Source organism: Microcaecilia unicolor, chromosome 2 (genome assembly GCF_901765095.1).
Source record: "Microcaecilia unicolor chromosome 2, aMicUni1.1, whole genome shotgun sequence".
Classification (NCBI taxonomy): domain Eukaryota; kingdom Metazoa; phylum Chordata; class Amphibia; order Gymnophiona; family Siphonopidae; genus Microcaecilia; species Microcaecilia unicolor.
Window position 1 is genome coordinate 267,419,220 of NC_044032.1, and position 18,653 is coordinate 267,437,872.

Below are 18,653 nucleotides of genomic sequence, written 5' to 3' on the forward strand. Positions count from 1 at the left end.
GGGAGAGAGAGGGAAAACGGATGGAAGGATGGGAGAGAAAGAGGGAAAACAGATGGAATGATGGCAGAGAAAGAGGGAAAACAGATGGAAGGATGGGGAGAAAGGGAAAACGGATGGAAGGATGGGGAGAGAGAGGGAAAACGGATGGAAGGATGGGGAGAGAAAGAGGGAAAACAGATGGAATGATGGCAGAGAAAGAGGGAAAACGGATGGAATGATGGCAGAGAAAGAGGGAAAACGGATGGAAGGATGGCAGAGAGAGGGAAAACGGATGGAAGGATGGGGAGAGAAAGAGGGAAAACATGGAAGGATGGGGAGAAAGAGGGAAAACGGATGGAAGGATGGGGAGAGAGAGGGAAAATGGATGGAAGGATGGGGAGAGAAAGAGGGAAAATGGATGGAAGGATGGGGAGAGAGAGGGAAAACGGATGGAAGGATGGCAGAGAGAGGGAAAACGGATGGAAGGATGGGGAGAGAAAGAGGGAAAACAGATGGAATGATGGGGAGAAAGAGGGGAGATGGATGAAAGGATGCAGAGAGAAAGGGGAGAGACTGGAAGGATGTGGAGAGAGAAGGGACACTGAACAGAAAAGGGTAGAGATAGAGAGACACTGGTTAGAAGGAGGGAGAGAGAGACATTAGATGGAAGGATCAGGAGAGAGGGTAGATGGGTGGAAGGATGGGGAGAGAAAGAGGGAAGACGCTGGATGGAAGGGTAGGGAGAAAGAGGTGACAATGGATGGAAGGGTGCAGAAAGAAAGAGGGGAGACCACTGGAAGGATGGGGAAAGAGAGGGGAGACACTGGAAGGATGGGGAGAGAAAGAGGAGAGCTGCTGCATGGAAAAGGGGGTAGTGAAAGACTGGAGAATAAGAGGAAGGGGCACGGGGAGAACAAGGGTGAGAAAAAGATGAAAAGCCATAAGTAGATGAAGGAAATTAAAGAATGGATAGTAAGAATGAATTAAATCTGGACAGAGAGAGAGAGGCAGAAAAATATTGAAGAAAGCAAAGAAAAAGGAGAGAAAAATGACAAATGGCCAGGAAACCCTGGCAGAAGAGTTCAGCAAAAATGAAGGAAAGCAGAATCTAGAGACTGGGAGCAACACAATGAGAAAAAGTAAATGGCCATACAACAAAGGTAAAGAAAATAATTTTATTTTTAATTTAGGATAAAGTAATATGGTACCTGTGTTAATAAAGTTTCAGAGACCAATACTTCCTTCCTTAGGTCAGGAGAGGATACCGGAACAGCATTATACTGACCTGAGGCAGGAGGTTTTGGCCTCTGAAAGCTCACTGAAAATGTGACTAAATTTTGCTGGGGGAGGGGGGGTAGAGAGAAAATTTTGTGCCCAACCACTTTGGGTTCAGGCCCACCCAAAATCAGCAGTCTGGCTACGCCACTGCCCCTGAGGAAGGCTTTTAGCTGAAACACGGACCGTGTAGGGTCCTAATAAACTTTGTTTTTGGTGCCATTACTACTGTGTTTTGGACTGGTCATTTGGATTTGGTTCACCTCCGCCCCTGTGCTCTTTGCATTCTTCCGTAGTCTGTCATGCAGCAGTAGGGGGAGTTTAGATCAGGTGAGAGGCCACAGTGTAGCTCTCCTATTATAAAGTTGTTAATTTCCTTTATTTGCTATTTGAGGTTTGATTATAAGCACAGTGCTAAGCAGGATAGGCATTTGTAAGACAATGGAGAGAATTGACCTGAAATACTCCTTGGGTTCCTCTATCAGGCTGCTCTTCTTCCATAGTTAGTTGTGCAGCTTTGAAGGGAGAGTTTAGGGTGGGCATCAGGCCACCATGTACAAATCCAGATAATTCTCTTATTCAAGTTGCAGAATTGGAATTACTGCAGGCAATGGGGGGAGGGAGGTGGTGATCTGAGCAGTTCAGGCATTTTAAAGACAAAGGGGCATCATTGACCTTAAGCACACCTTGGAGTGTAGCCAGGGGAAATGCTAATACAGTACTGTTTTTAAATCTCCACAAAACTTGGTTCTTGATGATTACCCTTGGTTATCTTTATTCAACACAAAATGTTGAGTCAACTTACTGTTTAACTCTTTTTCTAAATTCACTTAAACAGTCTCATTTAAGTCAGAAATATTGTTTTTCTTGTTTGGAATTCACTGCATGTAGACTTGTATCGTTTCAGAGTATAGTTAAAGACGGTTTGTCTTTGGGAGCAGTTAACAATGGAGTGTTAATTATGTAGATAGCACTTGCTGCGTGTCTGAGACCCTTTGAAGTATCAGCTTCCTAGGAAGCTGAGCTCTGTTGTTGCTTCAATAAAGATTTCTTATTTGGAATGAGATATGAAGTCAGTCAGCTAATTCTATCTATATTGTGTACTTTTAAAACTTGAAGCAAGGTAATTTGTTTTTTAAAGTCCAGTATCTAATATTTAACAGACACTTCTGTTCATTAGAGACATGCATCAGATGGCTGTGTTTCACGCCTGTGAAATTATTTAGAAGTTTTAAAGCTGAGGAAACTTCAGCAAGATCTCTCTTTTCTGCTCAGATTGCACATATCCTAGCATTTCTCCAGGTAGGTCTTCAGAAAGGATTGGCGTTAGGTTCTCTAAACGTTCAGGTTGCAGCTCTGGCACGTTGTACGTGCAGGACGTCAGACTCACAGAAACAGAACGAAGCCTTGCGCTGGAAGAAGAGGACCTCGGCTGGTTGGGGTTGGGGTCCCCCACCAGCAAAGGTAGTCGATGGTGGCGGCGGGGGAGGGTTGGTGGCGGGAGAGGGGTTGAGAGGGTCATCGGCATGGGGCCCAGGCCACTGTGGCCCCACGTAGCTACGCCACTGGTGTGTGTGTGGGGGGGGGGGGGATTCTATATATGGCACCTAAAAAATCTATGCAGAAAACATTTTCACCTAAGTGTATTCTATAAGTAGCACCTAGATTTAGGCATGATATATAGAATTATGCTTAGTCAATATCCCAGTGCCTAAAACTACAAGCATCAATTTACACCAATAAAAACATGGCGTAAAACCTGGTGCGTAGATTTAGGTGCACTGGGCCATATTCTGTAACTATGAGTGTAAATTTCCGAATGCCCATGAAATGCCCATTCCCCACCCATAGCCATGCCCCTTTTTGTCTGCATGTGTTAGTAGTTAGCGCACTGCGTTATAATACACTTAACTAGTTGTGCTCATCAATTCAAATTATTGCCAATTAGTGCTCATTATTACTTAAGTGCTGTTATCAATGATTATTGGCTTGTTAAGCCAATTAAGTTATGCACATTGTTACAGAATACGCTTAGATTTTGGAGCAGATCTCTAGGCATGCTATATAGAATCTGGGGGATAGTGCCTGCAGAGTCACTACAGTATCCTTATATTCAGCTCCACTACCTATATGAATAATGGCACTGAATCTAGTAAGTTAAATCATTAAACCAGTGCAGTTACATAGCCAGAAGATAATTTTTGGATGAGTCAACAGGTAGGTTGGGTGGGCACACATTTTCTCTTCCCTCCCCTCCTGGTTCCTCTATGAAATTGAAAAATTAAATATCTTAGCTGGCAGGGAGAGAGTAGTGGATGCTTGGAATGCCCTCCTGCTGGAGGTGGTGGAGATGAAAACGGTAACGGAATTCAAATATGCATGGGATAAACATAAAGGAATCCTGTTGAGAAGGAATGGATCCTCAGGAACATAGCCGAGATTGGGTGGCAGAGCTGGTAGTGGGAGGCGGGGATAGTGCTGGGCAGACTTATACGGTCTGTGCCAGAGCCGGTGGTGGTTGGGAGGCGAGGATAGTGCTGGGCAGACTTATACGGTCTGTGCCAGAACCGGTGGTGGGAGGTGGGGCTGGTGGTTGGGGAGCGGGGATAGTGCTGGGCAGACTTATACGGTCTGTGTCCTGAAAAAGACAGGTACAAATCAAGGTAAGGTATACACAAAAAGTGGCACATATGAGTTTATCTTGTTGGGCAGACTGGATGGACTGTGCAGGTCTTTTTCTGCCGTCATCTACTATGTATGTTACTATGTAAGTCCTGCTAGCTGAAGACATCTGCAGCTCATCGACACATGTTTAGAAAACCATGGCAGTCTGTGGTAGCACTCTACCAAAACTAGTACCGCTGGCCTGCTTGGTTCTCATGCATGAACTGAGCATATGTGAGAACTGAGCGTGTCAGCAGTGTCATGGTTTTCTAACTGGGGTTTGGTGGGCTGTGGATGTCTTCAGCTGGTGGGGCTTACAGATCCCCAACAACTACATGAATTGCCATCTTTTTTGAAAGGAGAAAAACCCCGCTTCCTGTTCTGCTCCAAACAAATAACTGTAGTAAGGGTGGCAGGGCAATAAGTGTCTGCAGGCTGCATTGAAAGCTGGGGAGAGGGCAGGGAAGTGGTACAACAGATTGGACTCTTCAGCCTCCATTAAGCCACACCTTCTTCCAAGGTCCCTCAACGTACATATTCTTCATTCATAAATATTAAATCCAAACATATATTCTGCATTCACAGAACCACTTGGTCCCTCCCCCAACAACTGGTGTACTGCAGAATTAGGACATTCCTTCTCTTTCCATGTCACCATCCATTTCTTCTCTGTGTCCTTGTCCTTATTTTCCTGTGTCCAGAATCTCCTCCCGTTCCTACCCTCATGTCCAGCATGCCCTCTCGATGTCCTGTCCCTCCTTGTGTTCAGAATCTTCCTCCATTCTTTCCCTCATGTCTAGCATGCACTCTCTTTATAATCCTTTTTCTGACACCCCTCCCCAACCAATCCAGATTCTCTTCTTTATTTCCCCTTTCCTTATCAGTGTCCTTATCCCCCCCCCCCCCCCTTCCCTCTGGGTCCTTAGCTCCCGCCTCCTTCCATCTTTGCTTTAAATCTCCCTATCCCCCACAGCAGCTCCTTTCCCTGTGGCCGCTACTAGTCCACCCAAAAACCTGTAGTGACAATTCAAGCCCAGAAGGCAGCACACGACCTCCCAGTCACATGCATGCTGATGACACTGCAGTGTCTTGCCCCTAAAAAAACAGGAAGTCTCTGTCTTGTGGGGCAGAATGCTGCAGAACCATCAGTGTGCAGGTGGCCGAGACGTCCCATGTTGCCTTCTGGTCTTGAATGGCTGCTGCAAGTCTTTGAGCAGCAGTAGAGGAGTGGGTAGGTTGGGAAGGATCACCCCCTGAGTCCGAAGGTCGGCACTTATAGTGATAGGCTTTCTGTTCTGCCTGCTCCCGGCCTCTCTCTGTGAAAACCAGCCAGGATGGCCACTGCTAGATGGGCCAAAAATGCAGACTGCCCAGGCCTACCTGTGGCTATGCTCCTGCCACCGTCTATTCTGGCTGAAATCTGTATGGCTCATTTCACAAGATTGGCCCAAAAATGGGGGCACAAAAGCAATTATTGGCTCATGGCATCACAACCCTTGAGCAGGCCTTGCTTATGTAAAATTGGGCTGTAATAGATTGTGCATGTGGCCTGGGTTTCTGGGCCTGTGGTGAAGCCCTTTAGACAAAGGCCAACTGAGCCTAGGTTCAGAACATGTTTTACTCAATGTGGAAACTCAAACGCGGGAAACCATTCTTCCCGAGGGAAATATTTTGCAACCTGATACAATCAATGGTACTAAGCCACGCAGACTGTTGCAATGGAATTTATGCGGGCTGCAAAGAACAAATCATAAAGAAGCTTCAGACCACCCAAAACACAGCAGCCAGACTTATATTTGGAAAAACGCGTTTTGAAAGCGCCAAACCCCTCCGAGAAAAACTGCACTGGCTCCCAATCAAAGAGCATATTGCATTCAAAATCTGTACAATAGTCCATAAAGTTATATACGGCGAAGTCCCAGGATACATGACAGACCTCATAGACCTGCCAACCAGAAACACTACAAGATCAGCACGATCATACCTAAATCTCCACTACCCAAGCACCAAAGGACTCAAATACAAATCAATTTACGCATCTAGCTTTTCATATCTAAGCGTACAACTATGGAACACACTGCCAAAAGCAGTAAAAACTACGCTCGACCACCTAAATTTCCAAAAACTACTAAAAACAAACCTGTTCAGAAAGGCATATCCCACTGACCCAACATAAAAACCTGGACACCTGCGACACAACGAAACCAAAGACCGAAATGGGCATTTTTAACTCTTCTTCCTTCTCTTAAGTTCCCCCATTGTATTTACCATACATGAACCTTAATGTACCACAATATCACCTTGCATTTGTTCATACCGGAACTGGCAAACGCCGTAACAGTACTATGTAAGCCACATTGAGCCTGCAACTAAGTGGGAAAATGTGGGATACAAATGCAACAAATAAATAAATAAATAAATAAAACATATCAAAAATCGTTATTCAACATGGAACAAAGCCTGCCTGTCTTACCTTTGCAGACCTTTACAACAGCATAATGTTCATTGAACATATACAAAGCAAGTGTATCTAGGAAGCTGCCTCTTTCAATCTGTGTACCCCACTTTCTTCTGAGCCTGAGATTGACTCCAGATTCCCCAGCTACACAGCAACGGCACCTACAACATGAAAATACAAATAAACACAGATTTTTTTTTTATTTTTTAACTCTAAAAGAAAATCTAATGAACTGGAAAAATACATCTAGCTTTACAATTTATAAACAACTCAGAACAGAAGTCTTATTTATAAAATACAAGTCACTACACATAGAAACTCAAACGATTACTGACCTCAAATAGATCAAAACAGTGAGCTAGATATTCAATAAGCACGTGAGACATTTGGCACCATGCGGAAACTCCAAGTGTTTTTTTTAAATTAATATTAGGCAGCATTATATGTATAGTGCTATTCACAAAGTGGATGGTGTATAATTAAGGTGTTCTGGGGGCAGTGCCAACTATACATGTTCTCCAGAATATGTCACTAATATGCTTGTTCCTTATGCTTCTTTGCTTTCTGTGCATATTTCCCAGCATGGACGGTTATTTGTTCCTCTTCCATTTAAAATCCATCTAGAGCAGTGGTTCTCAACCCAGTCCTGGGGACACACCAAGCCAGTCAGGTTTTCAAGATATCCACAATGAGTATGCATGCACTGCCTCTTTGGTTTACAGATGTATCTCATGTTTCTTCATGGTAGATAAAAAAATATATATATACTAACCGTTAAGCCCGTTAAAACGGGCGAGATTTCCAACTACCCTCCTCGCCGCTGCTCCCTCCCCCCTTCGTGCCGGGCCCCCTGCACTGACGTGACAGCGCCTCTCACCTCCGTGTGAAAGCGCTGCAGGCAGCAGCAGATCGCTCTGCTGCTGTCTGCAGCGCTTCCACACGGAGGTGAGAGGTGCTGTCAGGTCAGTGCAGGGGGCCCGATGCGGAGGGGGGCGGGAGCGGTGGCAGGGATGGGGGGGAGTGTGGAGGTTGGTGTGCGCGATGTTCGTTTCCAGGCTCCAGCGGCAGCGTCCGACAGTCCAACTCCGTTTGCCTCTCTGTTCCGCCCTCTGACGTCATCAAGTCTTGACATGAGGGCGGGACAGAGAGGGAAGTCTCTAGTGCGCATTTGCTGGTGAGTCGGTCACTTGCCATTTATATGTTTGATGATATTTAACCATCTCTCTGACCTCATATGCAACTTTCTTCAAATCAGTCACCTTGCTTTCTAATTCTTCCTACTTTCTTACTCATCTATATGTTACAACTTTGCCTTACCCTTCACTACCAATTATAATGTTCTATTACGTATTGTGTTGACATTGCTAGTATACCATGCCATACTTTGTATTGTTACTTGAATATTTTTACAGCTCTAATTGCCTATTGCTCATGTTTGATCTATTCTTACTGTACACCGCCTTGAGTGAATTCCTTCAAAAAGGCGGTAAATAAATCCTTATACCGCCTTTTTGAAGGAATTCACTCAATACGTTATATATATAATTCTAACTCAGGTTCAAACATGAACAATGGTTGCACACAAATATCAAAATATGAACTATCAAGCAACCATTAAACAATTATTGACCAATTCAATCTTTATTAAATATCAAAATAATCTAAACAATGTATATCCTGTCATCCAATCGTATTTACACACTCTCATTCATAACTCACATACACAACCTAAAATCACTCCACATAATACTATAAACATTAAAGGATATAAAACCTATACAAAAACTACTATATGAAGATGTGCAGCAATTCTTTTCATATTGTTGTAGAAAGTCTTTTGCTCAACATATAAACTCCTTTATGAGCAGATGTAGATAGTCTTTGCTGAACGTGTGAACTCTATAATGAGCTCATACTGCGTATTCACCACAGAATCATAACATACGTTGTAGAGTAGTTCACAATCTTTGACAAATGCTCAAAGGGTCTGCGGGCTCTATTAAATAGTAGTCGATGAGCACTGCAAAAGAGTTCAATAGTAGTGCCAACTCAGCTTGAACAATCTTCTTCACTGCATCCTCCACAGTAAATTCAGCTTAAATCAACTGATGATGATATTCGGAAGAGACCGACATGACCATGTTTCGCTAACCAAGCATCTTCAAGGGTCTTTCACTTAGCTACTCTCAGTAGTCAGGAACTCGCCCCAGCAAGCAGCCGGTGGAACCGTCAAAAGGACACCCATGTGTGGAAGCACCGATGCCAATGTCGAAGATTCGGACCTGGCTGCAAAAATGTTCTAGAGTAGTAGAGTTATGGTCTGGCCCTAAACACTGGATACACCAAGAATGGATGTCAGCCCCAAAGATGGTCCGACTGCACCAAGCACAGCGCTTGAACCCATTAGGAACCTTCGATGGAAGAGAAAACAGCCTGTGGCCAAATCAAATGACTCGATGGTGAAAGAAAAAGGAGCAAATCAAGAAGAAAAATTACACGGATAGATTCTGGCCACAGTTCAGGCCTAAGAAGGCCTAGAGAGCCTGAGAAAAATAAAAGATACTTAAAACTGGGGAAAAAGTTTACTAAACCTAGAAGGGAAGGAGAAAAATAACCTGAAGAGGGAAACAGAGTAAGCAGGATGAAAAACACCGGAAGGGAAGGCACAAAAGCTCAAAGGAAAAAAAATCATGCACTCAGATGCTGTGAGGAGCCACGCGCAATGTGTTCTCTCCTCACTGCGGATGGAGAGAGACTGATGGTCCCATGCTCTTGCGGTGGATGGGAAGGCACTCGCGCATGCATGGTGGGAGCACTGTCACAAGCTCTTAAAGATATAGTACACTGTAAAAGCGTTCCGCACCAAGCGCCATGGATGACGAATGACATGACCCACATGTGAGAATAACATGGTCTACTTGTTCTCGGAGAATATCCAATTTAACTTGTGTGCTGGAACTGTGGTGAAAGATAAACAAGAGGTGAATGCCCTAGTATTTTAGGCTGTAAAGCAGGGTTGACCTATGGTCAGGACATGGGGCACAAGGAATGTTTTCATTTCTACATCTATGCAAATCCTAATCTGATTTTCTAACCTGATTTTATACCCTCAGGACTGAGACCTGATTGTTTCTTGCACAAAGGAACCCTCTGGAAAACAGTTTACATTCTTAAATAAAAAGAGAGAGTAACAAGAAAATTGCATTAATTGGTAATTTTAGGTGGAACTGAGGAAGGGCAGAGACTGAACAGTGCCATTCTTATAAGATCCATCAGATTGACATATGATTGAGAAATGGTCACAGGCCCATTTGCACAGGAGGAAGTACTTAAAATATTTACACTGAAAACAAAGAAGTCAGTGGGATCTGATGGAGTACACCCCAGAATACTGTCTGCCGGAAACAAAATGTCATGATTTAGACCTTCTTTAAAAACGACTAGCTCAAGATTAAACTTGTTTTTGGACCCATTTGTGATTTTGCTGAGCTGGAGAGTGGAAGGGTAGAATTGTTGGCTTGTGAAAAAGCGTGGAGAGTTGCTGAGTGGTCTGTTACCTTTGTTTGTTTGCCCCAGTCTGAGGCCAAGATGCACTAAAACAATCGTTAATGCCTGTTGCTTACTGATTCCTTAGCGAATCAGTAAGCAACGGGAATGCATCAAGGAAAGGGAATGCAAATGAGCTGCTCGTTGTAGCTCACTTGCATTCTCTATTCCATCGCTAAACAGTTGGCCAGTCAAGCATGCGCAGAGCAGCCAAGCGTTATGCTGACTGCTCTGCGCATACCAAATATGCCTCCCTGTGCTGCCCGAAAGGAAGACATTGCACCGCTCACTCCCTCCACGGCCTGCTGCAGGAAGGCACCAATGTGGCTCGATCCAAGGAGAGTGCAGTTGAAGACGTCCATCCAAAAAGACGTCCTTTTTGGACGTCCCCCCCCCCCCCCCGCAACAATAAAAACTTCCTTTTTGGACGTCCTTCACTCAGCTGAGAGACCCGGAAGTCTCCGAGCCAATCACAGCGCGTTTAGCCAGGGTAATGTACTTGCTCTGAGTGTTGAGTGCAGCAGCAGCAGTGGAGGAGTGCTGTTAGCCTTTGTGGCAGCCAAGGCAACCAACCAAGCTGGCTGGCCACACCACACTGACTTCTGCCATCTTCTGCACTTATGCATAGAGGCGGGCTGGTCCTTTGTGATGAATCCATGTTTGTCTTTGCCTCTCATTCTTCTTTTGATTTATTTTAAAATTTGACACAGACTGGTGCGGCTTTCAATGTGCACCTAGTTCTTTCCCCCCTCTCTTACCTATGATATCCCCCTAGGTCTATATTGCCTGCTCCATGAAGGCTGGAATGCCCTATAACATTTTTGTTAATGTAGTGCTTGAAAAGATGGGAAACACTGACCAAAATATTCCATCATGCTATATAAGCAATCTGTTCTCTTTTTTCTGGAGCCTTATGGTAACCCTAAAGCAATGTCATCTTTGTTCTATCACTCCTTCACTCAGTAGTTTTTTTTTCTTTTTGATTAATTAGAACAACTGAAGGCAAAGTCTTTGTGGCTGAGGTGAAAGAGAAACTCCAGGCTAAGAAACTGTATGATGAGGCCAGAAAGCATGGGAGAACAGCTGCTCATGTTGGAACCAAGTGAGAAACTGTTTCCCGCTTGCTGCTTCGTCTTCCTTTTCTTCTCCCCCTGTTCTCCTTTCTCATGCTCTTTGTTCACCTGCTTTTTGTGCTGCTTGTTCTGCTCCTATTCTTTTCTCATCCTGCTCTCTGGTTCTCCTGTTCTTCTGCTCCCTTTTGTGTGCTATGAGCAGATGCAGATCAAGGACAAGTGCTTTGCTGTTATGCAAACCTGTTTGCTGCCACTGCAGGGATCGTGAGACAGAGAGGTTCCGTGTGCTGGTCAGCGTAGCAGGTGGTGAGGAAATCATGTTCACACTAACCTATGAGAAATTGCTGCGGCGACAGCTGGGGAAATATGAGCATGCAGTCAGTGTCCGGCCGCAGCAAGTGGTGCACAATCTCACTGTGACTGTGACAGTCTCTGAGCGCACTGGAATCAACTACATCCGTGTACTGCCTCTGCGTACCAGTCGCCTACTCACCAACACCCTCCGAGGTACTATGTGCTCATGCCCTGTCTATATGCCTATGAAACTCTTCAATCTATTAAAATTATGAAAACAATGGCATACACGGTTGACTAGAAGTCCGCATTTTATTAAAATACCCTATACAAGCTCATGAAAAAATTAGGGCTGCATTTCAAACGTGATCAATCACGCGAGTAAAAGTATGTTTTCGGTTTTTTCCCCTCTGCAGTTCCTTGTTACGCTGGGCAAGTCACTTAACCCTTCATTGCCCAGAGTCACAAGAAGCTGGGGGGGGGGGGGGGGGAGACATGCGATTAATCGCGATTACAATTTTTAATCAAAATGAAGCCCTAAAAAAATTAAAGAATAAAAAGTAATAAAAAGATAAATACAAAATTGAAAAATTACAAATTAAAGAATGTAAAACAGCGTGCAGAATAGCTATAAACAGCCTTACAGTTTTCACAGCCTACTTCAGATAAGCAAGCCTAGAAAAAATAAATCCCAAATAAGTGTAATATGCTTGATGTGTACTTCTCTTTGTATAATGATCAGCATTCTGTAATGCCTTGATCTTATAATAAATGATCAATTTTGTGTATGTGTACTTGAAAGCTCTAAAGAGAGATAACAATTGTGACCTTTTTCTCTGCCCCAATCTTCACGTCACACACATTCCATCCACCTTTTGCCAGCCCTTCCTTGTCCTCCCATGGCATACATATCCCCTATGCTCCTTTTTCTAGCCTTCCACACCATGACATACACACATTTTCTCCAGCCCCTCGTGTCACACACACGCACTATTCACCTTTCTGTACCCCCCCCTCATTACTTAGACCACCCCATCCACCTTGCTCCAGCCCTCCCTCTCCTTGGCACACATTACCCCATCCATCTTGCTTCAGCCTCCTTCCCAATGGCATACACAACCCCAAGTACCTTCCTGCATCCCTCCACCCCCTTTCTATGGCACACATGCATACATCTCATCTACCTTTAATCAGGTCCCCCCCCCCCCAAAAAAAAAAACCTCCATCCACCTTTTTCCAGCCCTCCCCTTCGCTACACTCCATCTACTTTTTTTCTAGGGACATATCATTCAAGTACTGACAAACATTTGCACTAGTATATAAAATTCAAACAATGCTGAAATATCTTTATAAACATATAAAGATATTTCAGCATTGTTTGAATTTTATATACTAGTGCAAATTTTTGTCAGTATTGGATTGACTGCGTTTTGATGTATTGTTGTAAGTAAAAATATATCACTCAAGCATGGCAAGAGAAGGAGCTGCATATTGGGCTCCTCTGCCATCCTTGGCTCCGATGTTCCTTTGAGCCACATGGATCTCTATACAGCTATGCAGCATAGAAGAACAACTGGGGATCAGGGAAGCAGAGAAGGAGGAAATAGCTCAATGTGTGGCTGTGCAACTCCTCCTTTGCTGTGCTGGAGTGGTGTGTGCAGGGAGGGAGGCAGCTGAAAACAGAGCATCTGTGCTGCGCTGTGCTGCGCTGCACTGCACTGCAACAGCAGAGCAAACTGCACAGAATTCTGCGCAGTCTGCAGAAGGTGGAGAGTTCTGTGCAAATTCTGTATTGTGCAGAATTTCCCCAGAACTAAGGAACAAAGAATAAAATGGAGATTAGAATGCCTCTGAATTGGTCCATGGTGTGACCACACCTTAAGTAATGTGTGCAGTTTTGATTGGCCATTCTCAAAAACAGAAAACAGCAACCTGAATGATAAAGGGGATAAAACATCTCTGCAATGAAGAAGGGCTATAGAGGTTAGGGTTCTTTGGCTTAGAGAAGAGACAGTTGAGAAGTGTAATCCTGACCTCTGCCCCTTGGGAGGGGACTACACTTCAGCCTTAGAGAAGTTCTCCTTACTTGGAGTAAAACTACTTGGCTGTGTTTAACCTTATACCTATGACTCCTTATCAGACAGGCTGCAAGATGCAAGGCTAAACTTTCAGACATTTATTCCCTGGATAAAATAATTTTGATTAAAGAACATAGAAAGAGATACACCATTAGACAATCATAAATTTATCATAGAAGCTTATTTATTACAAATTGGAAAATAGACATCTAATTGCTGCTTTGCCAATTACAATTCATAAGTAGTACATACAAAAAGTCTTTTTCCTTTCTTGTTCCTGTGGAGGAATTACCAGCCTGGAGAAAAAGTGCTACGCAGTGCTAGCAAGATTCCTGTTTCTGTAGTAATAAACCATTCCTTTTATACGTTTATCTAACTGTATGTACGTGTCCATATCACATAACTCTGTTACTATATCACATGACTTTGTTGTATCATGTCCCAGTTAACATAACTTCCACCAACCAGCCTACCAGACTTTTGCTTATAGGTTTTCTCCATTGTCATTGGTTGGCTTCACAGCATGATCACTGCATGAACCTTGCTTTTCCACTCACCTGCTCCACCTCTGCTTCCCCCCTTGCATAAACATGTGTACGTGTCATTTTGCATACTCAGATCATTCCGTTCTAACCACCTACATTGCTCCATCTCCTTATACACAATACCCTAGAGATTTCTTCAGACCATCCCTTTGTCTTGTTTGCTATTAACCACTTATCTATCCAGCATAGCTTATCTCTCAAGCATATGATTGCCCACAGCTGGCCAGACACACCAGGGGAACTTACAAGCCATCTATTTTTATTCAATACTTCAGATCCTTAGACCTGGTCATGCTGGACCTTACAGGGCATAAATTACAGTACATTTCTACAGAAGAGATACGATAGAGGTCTATAAAATTATGAGTGAGATAGAATAGGAAAATAGGCAATAGTTGTTTACTCTTAAATTCTATACTGGTTGTCCTTATAAAGATGGTCAATCAATCTTTAAAGAAATAAATAATACTAAGAAAACAGGGACATTCTATGCAAATGTATTTAAAACAAATTGGGAAAAACATTTTTCACTCCATGTACAATAAGCTGTGACATTTGTTGTCAGAAAATGTGGTCAAGGAAATTAGCATAGCTGGGTTTAAAAAGAATTTAGACAAACATTATGGTGGAAAAATCCATGATCATGATTAGTCATGTATCCTTGGGACAGCGACAGAATATATATAGGTGTGTGCAACAAAGAATGGATCTACTCTTTGAGATCCTGATACTTGTGACCTGGCTTGATCACTGTTGGAGACAGAATTCTGGGCTTGATTGACCTTTGATCTGACCTAGTATGCCACTTCTTTTTTATACTACCATAGCTAGTTCTCTTGTTATAATGATCAGCCTATTCTAATAACAGCATCTGCTGTTATCTTATGCTTGCTATGTCCTGCAGGAGAAGCTGAGATACCACCAGGCACCACCATTGAACAGGGCACTAATTGTGCCCGTGTTACCTTCTTACCCTCTCCTGAACAGCAGGCTTCCTATTCCCCTTCAGGGATCATGGCCGACTTTGTGATACAGTACGACACAACCATGAAGGATCTGGCTGGAGACCTGCAGGTCAGTGCAGAGCCTCAGGAGAGCAATGAAGAGACAGTACATATCACCACAGAGTCTCAAGGGGTCAAGAAGAGATTGTGCAAGTCAGTGAAGAGCCTTAGGGGAAGGAGGAAATAGGAGAAGCTGAAGCATATCAGTGTAAAGTTTAAAGGATGGAAAGATATGGAGTAGGTCAACACGTGAGCATAAAGGACGTGAAGAGAGACAGAGCAACTCAGAAAAAAGTCACAGGACTGGTGAAAGAAGAAACAGGTCAGAATCTCAGAAGAGTAAGGAAAGATGGATTACTTCAATGCAGAGTCTGAAAAGACATGGAAATAAAGAAGTAGGCCAGCACAGCCTCTAGAACAGGGAATGAAGGAACAGGTCAATGCAGATTCTCAGAGAATTAGAACGAGGTGGAGCAGGTGAATTCAGAATCACGGGGGACTGGGAAGAAAGTAACAGATCAGCAAAAAATGATAGCCGGAAGGGAAGTGCTAGATCAATAAGAATCTCGGAGAACTAGAAAAACAGAGCTGAGTCTCAGATAGATATGAAGAGATTGAGCAGATCAGCACAAAATCTCATGGAATTGAGGGAAGTTGAAGCAGGTCAGTGCAAAGTCTCAGGTGGAGCAGAGGATGAAGGACAGTAGCAGCCATCTTAAGATCATACTGAGTTCCAGAAATTCTGAGTGTGATAAGATACAGTCCTGTCACAGAATTATTTTCTTGTTATTAAATGTTCAATGCTTCCTGTGAACACGTGTGATTCTCTCTCTCTTCTTTCTTCTCTTACTATCTCTGGTTTATTCTTCTTTTCCTTTCTCTGCCTAGATCTACAATGGCTATTTCGTTCACTACTTTGCTCCTCGAAATCTCCCAGTAGTGCAGAAAAATGTGGTTTTTGTCATCGATGTAAGCGGCTCCATGTACGGCACAAAAATTCAGCAGGTGATGTGGCAAACTTCCTACATTATTGGCATTCTCATTCTGGGCCGGCCATGCCACTAGCTGGACTAGGCATTTTACTAGGGCAGTAGAGTTCAAGAGCTGTAGTGTGGCAGAACAAGGCCTGCTTCCATCATTCCTCTGCTGTCACTACTGCCTCCATCACTCTACCTTTGCCTTGCCACTGCCACCCTTCACCTTGCCTTGCCTTCCTGAAGCCCTGTAAAGCAGCATCCATAGTGCAGGCCCTCTGATTGCAGGTGCACACTCAAGCTCTGCTGGATCCTGCCCCCTCTAAAGTCCTGCTGGAGGGGATGGGACAAAGCAGAATTGAGTATTTGCCTGTGCTCAGAAGCCTTGTGCTATGATTGCTACTTTGCAGGACTTTAGGGTGGTCATGCAAAGATGGCAGAATGGCTGCAGTGGCAGTGTCCATGAGGATTGGGGGTGGGGGCAGAGAACAGGGACAATGGATAGGAACAATATTGGAGAGATGCTGGACATGGGAGGAAGAGCAAAGAGTAGATGTCAGACATGAGAGGCAAAGGGGATATGCTGGATATCGGGTGGGGGGGGTAGGGAGGGGAAAGAGAAATGCCGAGCACTTGGTGGGGGGAGGGAGGAGAAAGGAAGATGCTGGGCACCTGGGAATAGGGAATGAAAGATACATAGCACATGGAATGGGGAGGGGGTAGGAGGGAAGAGAAGATGCTGGCCTACGTTGGGGGGGGGGGGGGGGGAGAGTGTACAGCTCAAGGTTCCCCTAGAGCATCAGATACCCTTGGGCCAGCCCTCATTATTAGTACTATGTACGAAGTAGGACTGGTTCTTCCATTAGGCAAACTAGCTGATCGCCTAAAGCAGCAGAATTTTGAAGGTGGTGCCAGGAGGATCCATAGGCATTAGCACACTGGGCCCTATCTCAGTGACTCTATTGGCCAGTAACCAAATTTCAAAGCAGAGAAGGGGAGAAATGAAGCTACAGTAGACAGATCACAATAAAGAAAAGTCATTCTACTGCTTAAAGAGAACAGGAGAGAAAGGGGTGAGGTGGAAGTTTAGTGTTTGTCTGTATATTTCATTAACTTGTGGTCACTTATTCTGTATTTGGTGAGGGTCTTTCTGCGTTCTATTGTACATGCAAATGAAGTGAGGTATTCTGCTATCATGTAGTTTCTGTGTAGGGATCCATGCGATTTGTAGGGCCTACTGTAATATTTGCAGTGCTGTCTTTTCATAGAAAAGGTCATTGCCATCTGAATCTTGTTAATTAGTGCTGTCATGATATGGCAGCTTTACTATATAAGTTCTGAGAGTCTTTTCTGTAAAGTTTTTTTTAACTGGTAACAGAAGGAGCTGGTGCAAGAATATTGGGCACCCTATGTGAACCTTAACTCTTGCATCCCCCCTTCCCCATTAGCTTTTTCAGGCCCACAAGGCACTCCCTCAAGATTTTGTTAATGAAACTTAACAGCCATATTGACCTCGCCACTGTCCCTCTCAAAACAATCCTATAAAAACACACAGTTAGACATGACTGGGTTGATATTCAAAGTGAGCTTTTGTCCACTTAAATTGCGCTGTGTTGTCTGTGTTGGCTGGCCCAGTTAAGTGCCACTGAATATCGGCACTAACTGGCCATTTACAAAATGGGCTGGAGAGAGACGTTCCAAGGGTGGGCTCAGGGAGGAGCTTGCAGCTATGTGGGTGCTAGCAATATTCAGTGTCGAATAAATAGAAGTCCTAACTTTGGTCCCGTAGCTATGTGGGTGCCAACCAGCATCTCACAAACGATACCCACAAGTGATCTACTGAACTCCAGACATTCTACAAAAAGTATACTGGCGGGAGAAAAAGACCTCAAACGTTGCAAAGAATTCTTACTGTCTCTGCCAATGACAGAATACAGTATTTAGCGTTAAAGTGACTGCAGTAAAAAAAAAAAAAAAAAACCCAAACTCCTTACCATTCATGGGAAAATTATTTTTATTATTTTTATACCAATTAATATTTCTGTTTCAATATATACTGTGCCTTACACTCTTCAAAACAATTGTGCTTCACAACCATGAAGATACCCTCTGCAGAGATGTTGATGCAAAAACTAAACAATCAGTTCATTTATCTTAAACTTAGATTCCGACAGGCGCCCATTTTGCCAAAGCTTCTTCTAGGAATCATCAGTTAGTCACCTGAAATATAAAACATACATGTCAAGCACAGACCATAAAAATCTGTACATTCCTACGGCTTTAGCCCTACTAGCAGTGTTTGCGCTCTCATCTTCTCCAAGCTGCAGAAAGGCAATGTGGTGGTGGCCTAGCTTCCAGGGAGCGGCTGAGGCAGTTGGATATGTTCCCCTCCCTCCCAACGCTCAACACTGTCTGACTCTCTTCCCAAAAACCCCCTCTCCTCATATCTTATGCAGGTCTCAGCTGAAGTTTGGGCAGCCAGCAGCAGTCTGGTCAGATGATGATCTGGAAAGTCACTGTTCAGACATGGCTTGGCATTGAATCTCTGGGTCTAACTTAACCAGCACTTAAAAACACGTCGATCACCGGCAGCTGATTATTGACTAGAACACTTTTAAATATGATGATTTTTTAATGCTAAAACCATTTTTATTGGTGATGAATAAAAAAGAGAAACAAACTTGTACATTCTAAACAAGTAATATAAATCAGGGGAACTATAGTTCCCCATATACCAGTGGTTCCCAACCTGGTCCTGGAGGC

At 43.8% G+C, this 18,653-nt stretch overlaps 1 protein-coding gene across 1 annotated transcript in view; it reads left to right on the forward strand.

Annotated features, from left to right (window-relative positions):
• Nucleotides 1–18,653, forward strand: part of ITIH6 (inter-alpha-trypsin inhibitor heavy chain family member 6) — a 76,006-nt gene that overhangs the window by 26,266 nt on the left and 31,087 nt on the right. Inside the window, exons 4-7 of the mRNA XM_030194149.1 lie at nucleotides 10,914–11,024; nucleotides 11,255–11,502; nucleotides 14,817–14,986; nucleotides 15,805–15,921. Coding sequence (XP_030050009.1) covers nucleotides 10,914–11,024; nucleotides 11,255–11,502; nucleotides 14,817–14,986; nucleotides 15,805–15,921 — 646 coding nt within the window. The remainder of the gene's footprint in view (nucleotides 1–10,913; nucleotides 11,025–11,254; nucleotides 11,503–14,816; nucleotides 14,987–15,804; nucleotides 15,922–18,653) is intronic.